This window comes from Heteronotia binoei, chromosome 11 (genome assembly GCF_032191835.1).
Source record: "Heteronotia binoei isolate CCM8104 ecotype False Entrance Well chromosome 11, APGP_CSIRO_Hbin_v1, whole genome shotgun sequence".
NCBI lineage: Eukaryota > Metazoa > Chordata > Lepidosauria > Squamata > Gekkonidae > Heteronotia > Heteronotia binoei.
In genome coordinates this window covers 13,336,038-13,354,241 of record NC_083233.1, presented here as the reverse complement: position 1 = coordinate 13,354,241, position 18,204 = coordinate 13,336,038, and the positions used below count along the sequence as shown (strand labels likewise).

The 18,204-nt window shown below is 47.7% G+C and overlaps 1 protein-coding gene across 1 annotated transcript in view; it reads right to left on the bottom strand.

Annotated features, from left to right (window-relative positions):
• The window catches only part of COL4A6 (collagen type IV alpha 6 chain), a 340,442-nt gene that overhangs the window by 4,744 nt on the left and 317,494 nt on the right, over window positions 1-18,204 (bottom strand). Inside the window, exons 37-45 of the mRNA XM_060250115.1 lie at window positions 16,509-16,580; window positions 13,015-13,140; window positions 12,419-12,535; window positions 10,585-10,746; window positions 8,613-8,711; window positions 7,714-7,860; window positions 6,188-6,304; window positions 3,976-4,167; window positions 1,551-1,837 (exon numbers count right to left, since the gene is read on the bottom strand). Coding sequence (XP_060106098.1) covers window positions 1,551-1,837; window positions 3,976-4,167; window positions 6,188-6,304; window positions 7,714-7,860; window positions 8,613-8,711; window positions 10,585-10,746; window positions 12,419-12,535; window positions 13,015-13,140; window positions 16,509-16,580 — 1,319 coding nt within the window. The remainder of the gene's footprint in view (window positions 1-1,550; window positions 1,838-3,975; window positions 4,168-6,187; window positions 6,305-7,713; window positions 7,861-8,612; window positions 8,712-10,584; window positions 10,747-12,418; window positions 12,536-13,014; window positions 13,141-16,508; window positions 16,581-18,204) is intronic.

Here is an 18,204-nt window from a genome sequence, read left to right as displayed (position 1 = left end):
AATAAAGTGCACAATGGTATCATCCCAAAACCATCACCCCCCCCCCCCGTGGTCCGTGGAAAAATTGTCTTCCACCAAACTGGTCACTGGTGGGGACCGCAGTCTAGACCACTTTCAACCTAGCGTTATGCAGATGCCTCAGTACTGCTCTCCCACACCAACAGAAGTTTCAGGGCCTATGCTGAGGTCTTTGATGATTATGATTTCTTGACCATCAGCAAGTCCAATATTGTTGGCTTTCCCAGACGATCTAAGCTCAGATGGACGATTTAATGGGGATGCTACTGAGCAGGTGATGTGTTTCAAATACTGGCAGGTAGTTTTTCGTTTTTGGCACACACACATTAAATGAAGCTTGCCGGGTGGCCTAAGCTACCTGAGCTACCTCGCAGGGTTAAGAGAATAAAGCAGATGAAAGGAGAAGGATGTAAGTGACTTTTGGTCCCTACGGGAGTGAAAGGCGAGGTACAAATAAAGTCAATGAACATCTTCTAATCTCCGTCATCTCAAATGATTGACTGATCCGATTTATAAACTGCCCTTCCCTGGAGGGCTCAGGTCGTGGGGCTGGGAAAGACCTCCATGAGGGGTTGTGGAAACCTGCTGCCTGTCAGAAGAGAATCCAGTTAAAACGGTGGACCAAGGGTTGGATTCAGTACAAGAGAAGCCACAACCACTCACAAAAAGCCCACAATAACTACAAGCATTCCTTGCAACAAACTCTCACTGATTTCCCACTCACTTTTCGCCGCTCTCACGTTCCTCTGCTCAGCGGGGCTTCCTTCCGATTTCACACTATCTGCCCCGGGGGCTGCAAGTAACGTTGCGCGAAACGCCAATGGGGCAGATAGTGTGAAATCGGAAGGAAGCCCCGCTGAGCAGAGGAACGTGAGAGCGGTGAAAGGTGAGTGGGAAATGGGTCTCTTGTTTAAAGTCCTCTTTAAATAAAGAGCACGTTGCAAGGAGTGCTTATAGTTATTGTGGGCTTTTTGTGAGTGGTTGTGGCTTCTCTTGTGTGTTTTAGTTTCTGTCAGTGCTTTTCGCTGCACCTCCCCGCTTTTTTTTTGCTTTATTCAGAACAAAGCAGCTTCACATGTCCACATATTAGTACTGCCGAAACACTTTGGTCTGTTAGAAATCTATTGCAGTCATAATGAACTGAGAATCAACTGAATTGTAGGTTTTTAACTCCCTTCCAGTTTGGTGTAGCGGTTAAGTGTACGGACTCTTATCTGGGAGAACCAGGTTTGATTCCCCACTCCTCCACTTGCAATTGCTGGAATGGCCTTGGGTCAGCCATAGATCACTCATGGAGCTTGTCCTTGAAAGGGCAGCTGCTGTGAAAGCCCTCTCAGCCCACCCACATCACAGGGTGTCTGTTGTGGGAGGAGAAAATATAGGAGATTGTGAGCTGCTCTGAATCTCTGATTCAGAGAGAAGGGCATAAATCTGCAGTCCTCTTCTTCCCCCAAAGTGGCTCTCTGGCACAGTGGGAAAAGCACGATGGTGCACCAAGCCCTTATTCCTGACCCCGATCTTTGGGTCCTTACCATAAGGAAGGAGTATCCAATCCAGAGGCTGCGCCAGCCCTCCGGGCACTGGGGGATGGTGATGTCCTGGCTGTGCACGGCCACCGCTTGGGAGGGAGCTTCACACACGGAGCAGCGGCTGATGTACTGGGGGATCTGGAAGCTGCTGACCGGCATCATGGGGATGGGGGCGGTGGTGGAGAGCCAGTAGGACTTGTCGTTGCGGCTGGCGTAGTAGCACACCTCGTTGATGTTGCAGTAAATAAAAGGCATGGTGCTGAAGCGAGGCAGGCAGGAGCCAGCAAAACCTGCAGGGGAAGGGGGCGGGGGACATAAGAACATCAGAGCAGCCATGTTGGATCAGGCCAATGGCAAATCCAGTCCAACACTCGGTGTCACACAGTGGCCAAAAAACCCCAAGTGCCATCAGGAGGTCCATCAGTGAGGCCAGGACACTAGAAGCCCTCCCACTGTGCCTCCCCAAGCACTAAGAATACAGAGCATCACTGCCCCAGACAGAGAGTTCCAACAATACGCTATGGCTAAGAGCCACTGATGGACCTCTGCTCCAGGTGCTGATCCAATCCCCACTTGAAGCTGGCTATGCTTGCAGCTGCCGCCACCTCCTGTGGCAGTGAATTCCAAAGGTGTTAATCACCCTTTGGGTGAAATGTACTTCTTTTTATCCGTTCTAACCCGACTGCTCAGCAATTTCATCGAATGTCCACATGTTCTTGTATTGTGAGAACGGGAGAAAAGTACTTCTTTCTCTACTTTCTCCATCCTGTGCATCATCTTGTAAACCTCTATTGTGCCACCCCTGAGTCAACATTTCTCCAAGCTAAAGAGCCCCAAGGGAGGGGAGGAGGGAGAAAAGGACACAAGGCAAGGTTCTGTTCAGACTCCATAAATCAGAAAAGGATGGGGCTGACAGGAGCACCCAATGTGGCACTGAGCAGTATGGCGGCCAGCAGTGTTCCCTCTAAGCTGAGTTGGTGTGAGCTAGCTCACAGTATTTTAGCCTCTGGCTCACATTTTTTGTCTTCGCTCAGGAAAAACGGCCCCAGAGCAGCAGCTCACAACTTTCATGCCAGTTGCTCACAAAGAAGAATTTTTGCTCACAGGACTCCACAGCTTAGAGGGAGTATTGGCAGCCAGGTATTCTCTCAGCTCCCCACCCACAAGAATGCACTTTCCAGTAGCAGTGACCGAGCTGGTTTCAGTAGGCATGAACTGTGGGTGATCACTAAGACAAGTTTAACAAATAACTGTGCTGGATTACGTGCTACCAGGGCTTTTTTTGTAGCAGGAACTCCTTTGCATAACAGGCCACTCCCTCTGATGTAGCCAATCCTCCTGGCGCTTACAGTTGGCCCTGTACTAAGAGACCTGTAAGCTCTTGGAGGATTGGCTACATCAGGGGTGTGTGGCCTAATATGCAAAGGAGTGGCCCAGTTTTATGGTGTTGTTTTCTATCTCTAGGGTATATATTTGTGCCTCCTCCTTATCTGCTTTCTGTCCTCTTTAGTGACAAATATGGGAGAGAGACAAGGGCTGAGGTCAGACGTTCATAAAATCCCGCTAGGGGCATGAGTGGAGTCCGCAAGCATGTCGGATTCTAAGCGGTTGTCCAAACGTCAGCATCTGCGAATGGTGGTTAGCTCGTTAAAGTCCAGCCTTGAGACGACTGGGGCGCGGACTAATTTCATACTGCTTTAAATCTGGAACAAAATTCTTCTGATGGTTCCTGAACGGAATTTCTCTGAACGCTCCATCGTTGGCGACTCGTCGGAAGCGCACCACCGCTTCCCTCCCAAAGCCCCCTGCAAGTGATATCACTGCGCCAGTGAATGAGTGAGCGAATGTTGGCTCGATAAATCGTTTACCCGCCCCTACGTCCGGAAACAAAACTCACTTTTGAAAGTAGATGTGAACTAGATGTGAACTGATTTGAATTCCTGGGTTTTTTTTCTGCACGCGTAGTGCTCATGCTGGAAAAGTAGTGCCAACGGACTAGCGAAACTGTTAGTGATCCGACCCATTTAAAAGCCACGCGCTGCAGATAGCGGGCATCACTGCGCCTGCGCTAATGCAGATTGACCTCTCATGAAACGAGGTCCAGTAGAGCACTCTGATCGACCAGCGACGGGACCCACATGGGATAGAACGGGAGCCTGGCTGTTGTCTCATTGGAAAATTGGTTGTGTGGATTATAATAGAGGCGCGTTGCAGATGGATTTAATGGTGAGTATGACCGCACCCTTAAATAGGCTTTTTCCCCCAAAGCACTTTTCATTGTAGAAATTACAAAGCTTTTGGCACTGCATCCCTCCCCGTCTTCTGAGCAAAGGCTTAACTGCACGGCAAATTTTCACCCTCTCTTCTTGCCAGAAACTATCCTCTTGGATGAGGAGGCGCCCGTGTCTTCGGTTCCATCTCAACTTACCGAGGTCCTGGTTGTGGGCCTTCTCTTGGCCCTCCACGTACAACAAGCTGTAGCCTTCCCAGAGCTTGGTCATGCCCACTGGGCACGGCGGAATCTGTTCCGACTGGCTGTGCTTCACCAAGGTATAGCCAACGCCCACGCTGCGCCCCGGCATCCCCGGCAACCCGGAAGGGCCTGGCTTCCCAGCGATGCCTGAGAGAGAAAAGAAGGGGTCAGATCCTGCCAGTCTCCTTGCCGTGATGCTGGCAGGACTGGGGCTAGCGCAGACAAGGCTGTCCGAATGAGCTGTGCTGCTGCCCGCCCTGCTTCTTTCCTGGCATCACACTGGCGCTATGTAGCCATTCTTTTTCCTGCCTGATCTCTGACCCTTTCCCAGGTGGAAGGGGGAAAAAAAGAAGCAAGGCTTTGTTGCTGCCCTCAAATGATGTCAGCTTGCTGGCTCTCTGTACCTCTCCCTGCCTTTGAATTTTCTGCCAATTCCTGGGTACTGGTCCGACTTTTGATAGGAGTGCAACCTCCTTGCGGCTCCCCACGTCCCACACACCAAGTCCTTTCCCTGCGTCTTTCCAAACATCATTCGAGCTCTCATTTGCTTTAAACATGCAGGAGAATGAAGCAGTAATGAGATGAGAGAATCAGGAGCAGGCAAGAATGGACAGTGTGCAGACGGCGGGTACGGAATGCCATTTTCAGGCGCCATGCATTCACCTCCTAGAATGCAAGGAAAGGGCTGGGCTAAAACCTCTCTCCTTGACATGCTAGCTTCCTTACTTCATTTTTAAAGAAACAACGGTACATTCCGAAAGGGTACCCCTCCTACAGTCTAAAGTTCTTCTTGCGCCTCACGCAAGGGTGTGATGAGTCACCATTCTGACCGTCGGGCTGATTCCGCACTAATCTTGCTCTACGCCAGGCTTCCGTTTCTCTCCGGAGCAAGCTAGCAATTCGCACCAGCTGCTCCATGCCGCCATTTTGCGTGGGGAAAACTCGTGATTTGCCACGCCGCAATGTCAACCCAAAAACCCCTAGGTTTATGCTGCGGAGCGGCAAATCGTGGGTTTTCCCCACGCAAGATGGCAGTGCGGAGCAGCTGGTGCAAAACGGCTAGCTTGCTCCAGCGATAAACGGAAGCCTGGCGCGGAGCAAGGTTAGTGTGGGATCAGCCTTAGGCTGCTGCAGTAAACCCCTTCGCCTTTAAGAGATCATGGGGGGCTACACAACAACTGGCCCTCCCACCCGAATGCAGCCGCACACGGTGATTCACCAAGGGCTTGGGGGATGGGGCTAACCCATTTGTGCTGCCTGCCTTGGAGAGCTAAAAGCTGGTGCTAGGATCAAGTTCACAGTGGGTGGATTCCCTGCTTGAGGGATGCCCGACACAAGCTGCACCAGACTGTGCAAAGGCTAGATTCTAAAACATCCATTTGTTTTATTTATTTTTTAAAAAAAGAACGTATCCTACCTTTCCATTATTTAGGTCTCCAAAGCAGCTTACAAACATAATTTCAGACAGTTCAAAATATTAACGGTATAACAGGTTAAATCATATATATGAAACAAAGAAATCACAGTTGAGAACAGATCAATAATTGCCAATACATGCTCAGATTGACCAGGGGACCTGACATCTGAAAGTTTTGCTGTTGCCATTTACTTATATCCTGCTGTTTTGCTATTGCCGTTTACTTATATCCTGCTTGTTCGTTCAGTCCTGGGAAAGACTTGGAAGTCTGCTGGACTTTTACCTGTAACTTAGGTTAAGGTAATTAGCTAACGTTTGTTATGTTGTTTATGCACGATGTTGGGGTTCTACCTGCTCTACGGAATAAAATTTTCTTTGTATTTTTTTAAAGCAATTTCTGTGGTCAGTGGCTTGCTTGGCAACAGCGCCTATTCAGCCCTATTATAGACAAAGCAAAATCATTGCCAGCTTTGGGAGCTGGCAATTGGGGAGCCCTTAATGGGAAGATTAGGGTAGGCTGGGCCCTAATAGAAAAAAAAACCCAGCCTGGTGGCAGCAAAAGAGAGTGACCTGGCAATAAGCCTCAGGCTGGCCTCCTCCCAGGGAGTGGGGAGGTGGTTCAGCGAACCTCTGGGAACCACAGGGGTAGAGTCTGTCCTGGAAGGCTCCATTCCCACCCCTCCACTGACAGAATGTGAGCACCTGGCAACCCTAGGCAAGGAAATATTCAGTCACAGAAAGAGCACTCACCTTCTGGTCCCTGTGGCCCTGGACTTCCTGGGGACCCGGGGTCTCCTACCAGACCAGTTGTCCCGGGGAACCCACTGCTTCCCATCTGACCAGGTCTGCCTGCTTTCCCTTTGGGGCCTGTTGTTAAATAACGAATGCTGTTAATATCCATTCTGCTATTGCCATCTTCATCCCCAGAATGACAAGAGACAGTTGTCCTGCCTGCTACGAGGACCAGCGGCTTGCACCCAGCCGTTCCAGCGGCAACACAGTTTGATGCAACGACCCCCTCCCACACACGTTAAAGGCAGGACTTCTAAAGCAGCCACGGGGCCATGAAGAGTAGCGCCCGACTCAAAGGGCATGTGTTTTTCATAGCCAAAATCTCTGCCTGCAAAACAGTTCAGGAGAGATAAAAACAGTGATCCAGTTTCTCAGGACATCCCCTCAGCTGGCAAACAGTGAGTTTCGGTTTATTAGAAAACCCTGAAGTTTGCAATCCCAGCTAAGTATAAGTCAGATCGTAACAGCCCCGTGGTGCAGAGTGGTAAAGCTGCAGTATTGCAGTCTGAGCTCCCTGCTCACAACCTGAGTTTGATCCCAAGCTGGGTTCAGGTAGCTGGCTCAAGGTTGACTCAGCCTTCCATCCTTCCGAGGTGGGTAAAATGAGTCCCCAGCTTGCTGGGGGAAAGTGTAGATTACTGGGGAAGGCAATGGCAAACCACCTCGTAAAAAGTCTGCCGTGAAAATGTTTTGAAAGTAACGTCATCCCAGAGTCGGAAACAACTGGTGCTTGCACAGGGGACTACCTTTACCTTTATAAGTCAGATCAGAATACAGAATCTAACGAGTCTTGGTTGGTCTGTATCCAAGGGTTTGAATGTTGTATTACTGCTGTAATTTCAGCAAGGATCTGGTTTATCCCCCTCAAAACAAAACAAACCCTCTTCCAAAATTGGCTATCTAGATTCTTTAAGAAGAAAAAGAAGAATTGCAGATTTATACCCCGCCCTTCTCCCTGAATCAGAGACTTAGAGTGGTTTACAATCTCCTTTATCTTCTTCCCCCACAACAGACACCCTGTGAGGTGGGTGGGGCTGAGAGGGCTCTCATAGCAGCTGCCCTTTCAAGGACAACCTCTGCCAGAGCTATGGCTGACCCAAGGCCATTCCAGCAGGTGCAAGTGGAGGAGTGGGGAATCAAACCCGGTTCTCCCAGATAAGAGTCTGCACACTTAACCACTACACCAAACTGGCTCTCACACCAAGCTGGCTTTAACTGGAGATTATCAGGGTTTGGACCTTCTCTTTCTTTACTGGGAATTGACAACCTAGATCTGACACCCCCACCCCACCCCGGATAAGAAGCCAAAGGCTGTGACTTTTCCCTCCTAGGAACGCTGATGCACCTAACTGTTGGTCCTCATGAGGAAAATTTAGCTACACAGCTTAAAAGACATAACTCCTCAAATAACTGCCTCTAAAACTGGTCCTCCCCCTTCCATTGCTTCCGACCTGGGGGCCTGCCAAGGAAGGCTCTCTTTTTACCTTGTGTTCCAGGTGATCCCTGAAACCCGGGATCCCCATTCGTGGCAGGGATGCCATCGATTCCTGGCAGCCCCATCTCCCCAGGAGGTGCTGTGAGATGTTCAGGCTTCTGTGTCCGGCCTGGAGGCCCTTGCAGGCCAGGGAAACCTGCAGAGAAAGAGAAGGGCAATGAGTAATCTGTAAAGACTGCAAGAAATTGACAGGGAGAGCCCTGAACTTTCAGTCAGAGCCCTGAAATGCCCTCAATGCTTCTTTTTACTTTGAGATTTTGAAAAAAAAAAAAATCGTATTTCCCGGGGATTTGTATAAGGAGTTTTTCAGCATCACAAAGCTGAGAAGATGTGCATGGAGCATATCTCACTTAATGAAGTGTTAACTGAACAGTAGTATCCAAATTTGCTATACAGCTTGTTATGTTTACATGTCTGGAGGGAAGATGGTGGGACGGGAGCCCCTTTTCACAGGGCTTTTTTGTAGCAGGAACTCCTTTGCCTATTAGGCCACACCCCCCTGATGTAGCTGATCCTCCAAGATCTTACAGTAGCTCCTGTACTAAGAGCCCTGTAAGCTCTTGGAGGATTGGCTGCATCAGGGGTGTGTGGTCTAATATGCAAAGGAGTTCCTGCTACAAAAAGCGCCCTGCTTTACATATATTCACATTTTGTTACATTTAGATCACGCAGTGACGCAAACCCTTAGCTGTGAAGAGTTTATCATATGTTCCTTTCACTTCCAGCCTCCCCTTTGTGCTTTCAAATCTTCCATTAAAAATTCTCCCAAATTAAAAAAAAGACATAAGGTGAACATGGACACATGCAGCCTTCCCCTCCCCTCTCCCAGGTTTACCTTGGCCCATTCCCAAAACTAGCAACTGTTTCTCCAGTCTATCCGATGCTCACCTCTACGTCCTTTTTCACCTTTTGGACCGGGGAATCCTGGATCGCCTGGAGGCCCGTCTTTACCTGGCAATCCCATGAAGGCCGGGTCACCCATCATACCTGAGAAGATACAAAGGGAGCTAAGAGAACAGCTTCTGCCTCTTTCCACTGAACCAGAACAGGTAACTGGTACCAATGTGGGAAAACTGGGCAATTTGGTTTCATGTTGGCCTGTGGGCTGTTGCCACATAACAACAACAACAAGAAGAACTCAAAAGCTTGACCAAAATGGAGAACCGCTCCTTCCACAAATGATTTCCTCAAGGAAGCAGATTTCCTGACTCTTTTATTCAGGTAGTACAAGGAGGCCATTCGCATAGCCTGGAGCTGTGAATGAGAAGACACTTATACTCCAGTTCAGGTGCGGGGACTTTCTTCCACTTCTTCCCTCTATGCCATACAATGGCGGGAATTCTTTTCTTGTTTCAGTTGCCCTTGGAAAGCAGGGCCCTGTTCTCCTTGAGGCAGGTGCCTTCTAGTATTTCAGACTGCGTCTGGGGGCTCACATGGTTGAATGCTCCCATGCAACATGGAGTCCCCAGTGCTTGGAAAACCGGCCTGCCACGGGAGTGTCTGGGATGGAACCCTTCTCCTTGGTCTGTGTGTACGTGGGAGGGGTAGTTTTGGGATGGAAGAGCATCACCTGCATGCCTTCCATGTGACTTGCTACAGCTCAGACACAGAGGGAGCACCTCAGTGAGAGCTAGGCCCTTCTTTAGGTTCCCCCTTTCTGCAAAAAAAGTTATTTATTTATTTAGCTGATTTCAATTCCGCCCTCTCCCGCGAATGGGCTCAGCGTGGAGTACAACGTATCAACAACAACAACAACAAATCGCAATAATTAACTAATATAAACAAGCCATTAAAACAATAAAAACAACTGACGATAGATCGTACAATTCCAACAAGAGGCAGCTCTGGCACAACAAAAACAGAACCAGTGCTACAGCAGTAGGCCCGATAAGTGATGGAATGACGCAGCAAGGGAGGCTGAGTGAGATTATTACGGACGCCCGCTGCCTCATCCAAAGGCCTAGTGGAACAGCTCCGTTTTACAGGCCCTATGAAAAGATAGTAACTCAGCTACCCACCATCTGTCTTCTTGGCATGGACCTCCATCCCCTGAAGACACAGATGATGAAATCATAGAATCATAGAGTTGGAAGGGACCTCCAGGGTCATCTAGACCAACCCCCTGCGCAATGCAGGAAACTCACAAACACCTCCCCCTAAATTCACAGGATCTTCATCGCTGTCAGATGGCCATCTAGCCTCTGTTTAAAAACCTCCAAGGAAGGAGAGCTCACCACCGCCTGAGGAAGCCTGTTCCATTGAGGAATCGCTCTAACCGTCAGGAAGTTCTTCCTAATGTTGAGCTGGAAACCCATTGGTTTCAACCCATTGGTTCTGGTCCTACCTTCTGGGGCGACAGAAAACAATTCCACACCATCCTCTATAGGACAGCCCTTCAAGTCCTTGAAGATGGTGATCCTCTCACCTCTCAGCCACCTCCTCTCCAGGCTAAACATCCCCAGCTCCTTCAACCTTTTCTCATAGGACTTGGTCCACATAGTTTGCATTACTCTAACTTTCTGTTGAATTGTGCGGCTCAACCAGCCCTCTTGAGTTTCCTTTAAGACATCTGATTTTCCTCTCTCTTTTTCCCCGATTATACGTTGCCAGGGGTGGAATTCTAGCAGGAGCTCCTTTGCATATTAGGCCACGCCTCCCTGATGTAGCCAATCCCCTGTAAGCTCTTGGAGGGTTGGCTACATCAGGGGTGCGTGGCCTCATATGCAAAGGAGCTCCTGCTAGAATTCCACCCCTGCTTATTGCAGATGATTTGAGTGCAGAGGCCGCTAGAGAGCCAGACCATTTCAACTTACCAGAGATGCTTAAGTAAAAAAAAAGAAAGAAAGAAAGAAAATCATACCTTTGAATCCTGATGCTCCTGGGTTTCCAGCTAGCCCAGGGACCCCCGTATCACCTTTCAGGCCTGGCACACCCGGAAGGCCAGGGAAGCCTGTGTTGCCAGTATCGCCTTGATTGAAGGCAGGGCCTGGGGGTCCTTGTTGCCCGGGGGGGCCTTTGGGGCCTGGAGGAAATGGCAGCAAGCACAAGAAGCTGAAAGGGAGCCAGGCTGGAGACTGCTCCTCATTCTGGCATTTCTCTACAGACCAAAATGGCTACCTAAAAAGATGTGGCGCAGCCAAGACTGTGCTGCGGATCTGGTTTTAAAGCACAGAATCCAGCTGTGCTGAAGTTCATCTTTTATTGCAAATTAACACACCTACAACTCTCATGACAATTGGGGTGGGGGGAGGAATAATCTTTACTACAAGCAGGCAGAGTGGCTGAAGTTTCCAAAGCCAGAGGTGACTGCCTAGGCAGCAGTGTATTATTCATAGACGCCAGTTGTGGAACGCTCTGCTGATGTTCATCCGCTGTCTGGCAAAAGTGTCAAAGGCTGGCCAACCTAGAGCAGAGGTGTTCTCCCTGGCTTTTTTAGTGACAATTTGGTCTTTGGGTTTTTCTCTTCATATTGCCACGTGGGGCCTGTCTGCCCCAATCCCCAGCCTTATATCTGCTTCTAACTTGAGAACTCAGACTTTTTCACTGTATGGTACCCTAGATTAGAATACCTTATTGGTCAGAAAGAAATCCCAGATATTGTAAATTTGCTACATCTGTGGTAAGTGTAAAAGTGTTAACAAAACAAGATGCAAAAAAGGATAAGATACAGCACTGAAATACCTTGCTAGACAGCAATATACAGTATTGCACAGTTATGCCATTTTTGATGTGTATATTTTTATTTGTGAAGAAAGACAGCTACCTGAATGTTTTAACTAATGGATATATGTATGAAAACATGAGATGACCCTAAGAAGTTTAATTATATGTTACTATAGAAAATCTAATTATATGTATATAATTAGATTTATATATTAGACATATATATATGTTTCTAACTTTCCCTTCCAATTTTGATTTGCTGGTTTTATGATGCCATTTTGATACAGGGGCAGCCATTTGCTTTCTTGTACGTGATGCATTTTTTTTCTGGAGCTTTCAGAAGAACACCTGGAATGCTAACCTATTTTACTGTGCAGGTTTTAGTTTTAGTACGATTCAAAACAGGTTCTTAAATAAGATTGTTTTCATTGCTTTATTGAGAACCTGGATTCTGCTAGTTCTGAAAGTAAGTTGCCACAAGCAGTGGTGGCTTGTCCACTAAGCAGTCCTAGGTGGCTGCCTGGAGCGCGACCCCGGAGAGGGCGCTGGTTAGGGCTCTCCCGTCCGCCCTGGCCTCTGTGGCGAGGATGTAGCCAGGCTCCGCTGCGGGACGGCAGGGTGCCTGCACCTCAGACCACACCACCAGGCTGCCATCGGTCCTCCAATGCGTCAGACGCAGGAGGTTGAGCTACAGAAGCCCGGCGGCGCATGCTCTAAGGCCACAAGTGCATTGTTTGCATTCCTCTTTGTCTGTTGGCAGAGCAGGCCCTTTGCTATTTAGCACTTTTCTCTGGCACGACATGCTTTCTCTGGTCCGCTGAAAGATGCTGGTCTTGCATGAGCAGATGCTCCCAGCGCTGGAGCAGTGTGTTCTGCAGCACAATACTGCCACGGGAAAGGGTTCAGCATGCTCGGAAGCAATATTTTGAATGCCGCATGTGGGAGGTGTTATTTCGGAACATTCCTGTATTTAAGCTAAGTTAATTCTCCCTTTGCAGCTTCACTGAGAGCCCAATAACATGACTTCGTACCTGGTCTACCATCTTCTCCTGGATGTCCAGGATCACCAGGTCTCCCAGGAATGAGAGATGGAAAAGAAATGCCGGGAGGTCCTTGCAAACCATGTGAGCCCGGAGTGCCAGGAAGTCCTGGAAGGAAGGAAGGAAGCAACATTTCACTGGCAGACTGAGCTTGGAGGATTATGGATGCACTTTGCTGAGTACTTGCTGGGCTGTGATGCTGCTCTGAACGTCACAGTTAAAGATGGATCCTTACCTCCCAGACAGCATGTGGAGCGCATGGTTGCTCACAGTCATGCACCCATCTGCTCCACAGCTGGGGAGGGGAACTGGAACAAACTGGAGTCTGCAAAGACTGGATATCTAGAGGACACTAGCAAACAAACCAGCAAAACGCAGAACATGAAACTTCAAAGAATTCAAATGACAGTAGAAACGGCAAAAGATTCAGAATTCATATATAGCAACTGCACATTATACCAACGACACACTGAACAAGGGTTAAAAATCCTGAGCAGAATACAGATTTTTGAACACTGTGCGCTTCTTTTTGTATTTGGTATCAATCGGCAATCTTTAATACAGCAAAAATGATTGTTGTTTCTCACCTGCGTCTCCCACAGCTCCTTTTAGCCCAGGAAGCCCTGGACCTCCAGCCAGAATACCTGGGGCACCTTGTTCACCTTTGCTACCCGGGAATCCAGCAGTGCCCGGAAGTCCACTTTCACTTGGCCCTAATAAAAGGATTTCAAAAAAGGGGAAGCCTTTAAAGAAGGGGGAGGAAGATAAAGGAGATTGTGAGCCGCTCTGAGACTCTGAGATTCAGGGTGGAGGGCGGAATACAAATCCAATGTCGTCGTCTTCTAAATATTTTTGAAGTTGATACGCAGTATTGAGAGCCTCAGTGTAAAGGCTTGTTATTAATACGTGCATCTCTTGATAAAGGTATTTATCGAAACGGGAAATGCAATGATTGAAATTCCATTGTGAACCTACTTTATGCACACTGGGAGAATTTATATTCATACCACTCTTGAGTGTTGAACAGTCTTTACATATTCCTTGGAAGCCTGGAACTGTATTGGAACTTGGTGGTTTGGTGTATGTTATTCTAACTATTGTATTTGTTGGCAACATTTTGATTTTTTCCCATAAGTATTACCAGCGTTTTGTGTAATTTTCATGTGTTTGTGTAATTAAGGACACTGTTATCATTGAAGAAGGGAGATCTCTGGTTGCTTAGCCTTTCTCCCCACCCCTGTTTTTTCATTGGTTCCTGGGATAGAGCACATTGGTGCTGCTGCACCTTTAAGACCAGACAGTGAGGGGGCCAGATTCATAGCTGGCTCCAAAAGGTACTAAAAAGAAACATTAGCCACCAACCCGAGATGTACTTATTAAACATATGCCAGAAAGACATCCCAAAACCAATATATAGATTTCTAGTGCATGCAGTCACGGCGGCCAGAATAGTTTATGCGAGAGGCTGGAAAGTCAAGCAGATACCTAGACTAGAAGAGTACAAAAACTCCTTGAGGTAGCAGAAATGGACCAGTGAGATTAAAAGAAGGGAATGTACAAATGTGTGAACAAACATGGCAACCGTTATATGTCTGGTTAAAATGACATGAACATATGATGCTGCCTTATACTGAATCAGATGCTCAGTCCATCAAAGTCAGTATTGTCTACTCAGACTGGCAGCGGCTCTCCAGGGTCCCAAGCGGAGGTTTTTCACGCCTATTTGCCTGGACCCTTTTTAGTTGGAGATGCCGGGGATTGAACCTGGGACCTTCTGCTTACCCAGCAGATGCTCTACCACTGAGCCACCGTCCCTCCCCTAAACTTGACTCTTGTCAATGAGAGCAAAATATATATGTGAAAATAAGAATGAGATGGAAATAATGTTGGTAAAGTTCATAGTATGGTAAGAAATGTGAATACTTGATTAATAGTAAATGTATTACACTAAGATACAATTTAATTAAGATTTAGAGTACTGATGTTTGGACTAATCGATTCTTACCATCCAGTCTGATGTCATGTTTTGTCTTATGGTTGCATTGTCGTATCTGTTGGCCTGTGCAGTATATTTGTTTTGTATTGTTTTTGGTTGTTTGTTTAGCTTTTTTGTATTGTTAACAGTTGTCAATAAAAATATAAAATGTGGGGGGGAAAAGACCAGACAGTGAGGTGCAGTGGAAACACAAGAGTGGGTTTGATTCTGAACAGCTCTTGCCAGGATGCTTGGAGACTAGGGGATATGAGAAGTGGAAAGCTAGGATTCCCTGTTCCTAAGTAAAACAAAATCATAGGTAAGAATAACCAACCAAGGTCCTGTTTTCAGATCCTGGTGTCAGGCAGGCAGCCGAACCACCTAGAGTTAGAGGTCTGCATTCATATAATCCGCCAGTCACAGTTACTTTTAACTACTTTATGCTGTCAGGTTACGTATGATCACTCACTACCATGCAGGAGCCAAATGTCTAGCACAGGGGTGGCCAAACGTGCTTAAGAGCCACAGAGACTAAATGTTGGATGTTTGAGAGCCAGAAAACATGAACATCAGATGTCTGAGAGCCACAAGGAAGGAAGGAAGGAAGGAAAATGGAGGAGGGAGAAGTGGAAAGAAAGCAGCTTTAACTTTAAATGCATTCTGCAAGCTACTGTTTGGCTTGGCTTGCAAAAGTGATTTAAAAAGAGAAATGCCTTCTCCAAGCTGGCCGACAGGGCAGTGGAGGCTTCAAGAGCCACACAGGATGTGTGAAGGAGCCAAATATGGCTCCCAAGTCATACTTTGGCCACCCCTAATATTCACACAATACGTGTGAAGGAGCACTTAAAAATGGCTGGCTGTAGATGGTAATTTGAATAAACGACAAATGGGTGGGGTGGATGACATTCCCCAGGGGCCAAAGTAGAATATTCCCAACTATGCAGGAATTTGTCCCAAGAAGAAAGGTGGGCAAATGTGTCCAAATATACCACAACATAGACATGGGTATCTTCCCAGAGTAGGGTTAAAAAACAAAGGATGCGGCAACCTTGCTAAAATAAAGCAGATCTATGATCGGCTCGTGGCTGGATAGGAGATCTCCTGGGAACCTCATATGGATACCACCACATATTCCATAATGGAAGAGATGCAGGAAGTAATGGAACAAATTACATACATTTTAGGGTCTAAATCAGCAGGAAAGTGTTAAAGAGTCCAGCAGCACAATCTGTGGCAGGGTATGGCTTTTGTGAGTCATTGTTCACTTCTTCAGGTACAGAAGCGAGAAGTGACTCATGAAAGCTCCTAACCTACCACAAATGCTGTTAGTCTCTGAGGAACTCCTGGACTCTTTCTTTTCTACTGCTACAGACTAACACAGCTACCCATCTTCAAGGGCCTATATGGTTCACTGATGGCCATCGCTTCTTCTGGGTAGACTGCAAGTGCTATAGTCGAACATCTACAGCAGGAAAAGCCAAACTGTGGCTCGGGAGCCATATGTGGCTCTTTCACACATACTGTGTGGCTCTTGAAGCCCCCACCATCCGATCAGCTGGCTTGGAGAAGGCATTTGTCTTTCGGAATCATTTCTCCAAGCCAAGCCAGCTGGCAGCTTGGAAAATGCATTTAGCGTTAAAGTTGCTTTCTTTCCACCTCTCTTCCCTCCTCCCACCCCCATCTATTTGCCTTCCTTCCTTTCTTGTCTCACAGCTCTCAAACATCTGATATTCATGTCTTATGGCGCTTGGACATCTGACATTTATTCTCTGAGGCTCTCACATTAAGCAAGTTTGGCCACCATTGATCTACAGAAATTCAACTAGAGTCTCTGAGTCTGTAGGCTGGGATGACAGGGTGTTAGACCTGGGTAACCTGCTTTTTTCCGTCCTTCCTTTCCCAAACTTTGGTAACATCTGGCCTGATGAAGTTGAAAAGTTGTGCAATGTTTTGTGTCTTTTTGGTTGGCCTCAATAAAAGGTGAGTCTTGTTTCTTGTGCCAGGTTTTGCGTCAGACGATACAGCCATTTGTAACTTTCCCTCTCTCGTAAAGTGCAGCGCCCCCTTTGATTTTCTTAAGGGTTTTCCTTTTGTGTCTTGATTTACCTGGAGTTCCGGGTGGCCCTTTTGTGCCTCGTAAACCATTGAGACCGTGCAAACCTAGGAAGCCAGGAGGTCCTGAGGAAAGAAACAGTAGAAGGCTGAACCAAGCAGATGATCATAGAATCATAGAGTTGGAAGGGACCTCTAGGGTCAGCTAGTCCAACCCCCTGCACAATGCAGGAAACTCACAAACACCTCCCTCTAAATTCACAGGATCTTCATTGCTGTCAGATGGCCACCTAGGCTCTCTTTAAAAACCTCCAAGGAAGGAGAACCCACCACCTTCCGAGAAAGCCTGTTCCACTGAGGAACTGCTCTAACGGTCAGGAAGTTCTTTCTAATGTTGAGCCGGAAACTCTTTTGATTTAATTTCAACCCATTGGTCCTACCTTCCGGGGCCACAGAAAACAATTTCACACCATTCTCTATATGACAGCCCTTCAAGTACTTGAAGATGGTGATCATATTACCTCTCAGCCACCTCCTCTCCAGGCTGAACCTGCCCAGCTCCTTCAACTTTTCCTCATAGGACATGGTCTCCAGACCCCTCACCATCTTCGTCACCCTCCTCTGGACCTGTTCCAGCTTGTCTACATCCTTCTTAAAATGTGGTGCTCAAAACTGAACACAATACTCCAGATGACGGCAATGCCTCCCTCATGGTTTGTGTCTGCAGCACAATGGGTGGTTTCACACTGTGAAACTGATGCAATCTTATCCCATCGTGGAAAAACCCGGTTGAGTCTGATGTGCTACCACAGTGGTCCCCAACCTTTTTGGCACCAGGGACCGGTTTTGCGGTAGACAGTTTCTCCACGGACCGGGGGAGAGGGGTGATGGTTTTGAAATGAGACAATGATTGTGCACTTTATTTTGCGCACTTTATTTTGGTGCGATTGTGCACTTTATTTTGGTGTGGTGGTTAAGTGTGCGGACTCTCATCTGGGGGAACCAGGTTTGATTCCCCACTCCTCCACTTGCAGCTGCTGGAATGGTCTTGGGTCAGCCTTAGCTCTCACAGAGTTGTCCTTGAAAGGGCAGCTTCTGGGGAGAGCTCTCTCAGCCACACCCACCTGACAGGGTGTCTGTTGTGGGGGAGAAAGATAAAGGAGATTGGGTGGCACTCTGAGATTCAGAGGGGAGAGCAGGATATAAATCCAATGTCGTCTTCTTATTACTATATTGTAATATATAATGAAATAATTATACAACTCACGGCTTGGTTACTAACGGGCCATGGACTGGTACTAGGCCACGGACTGGGGGTGGGAGCCCCTGTGCTATCAGACAGCCTCTGCTGAAGCAGCAGGATCCCAGCAGTGGTCCGTGGTTGCCCATTCACACTGCTAGCCTGGCTCAACCAGGGACCCACTGCGGAAGGGTTTTTTTTTTTTTTTTAAGTCCCCTGGGGTGTGCGCTCAAGCAGAGAAGTGCACAAGTGCTCCTCGGAGAGGGATTAGGGGGGAAAAACCCTGACCGTGCTGGAAATGGCTTGGTGCAATCACGCAGCTCTTCCGCTTATGAGTCACATCCGGGCGTTCAGACAGCTGCCAATTATGTGACCTATATGTGATTCAGGGGGATACTACAGGGAAAATCCAGGTAGCTTTTTATTTCGGATAGGAGGCATCTGAAGTTAGGGTGAGAACGGGTGCAGCTGGGAGGACAGATGTGCTCGTGTGATCGTGCGCTTTTAATC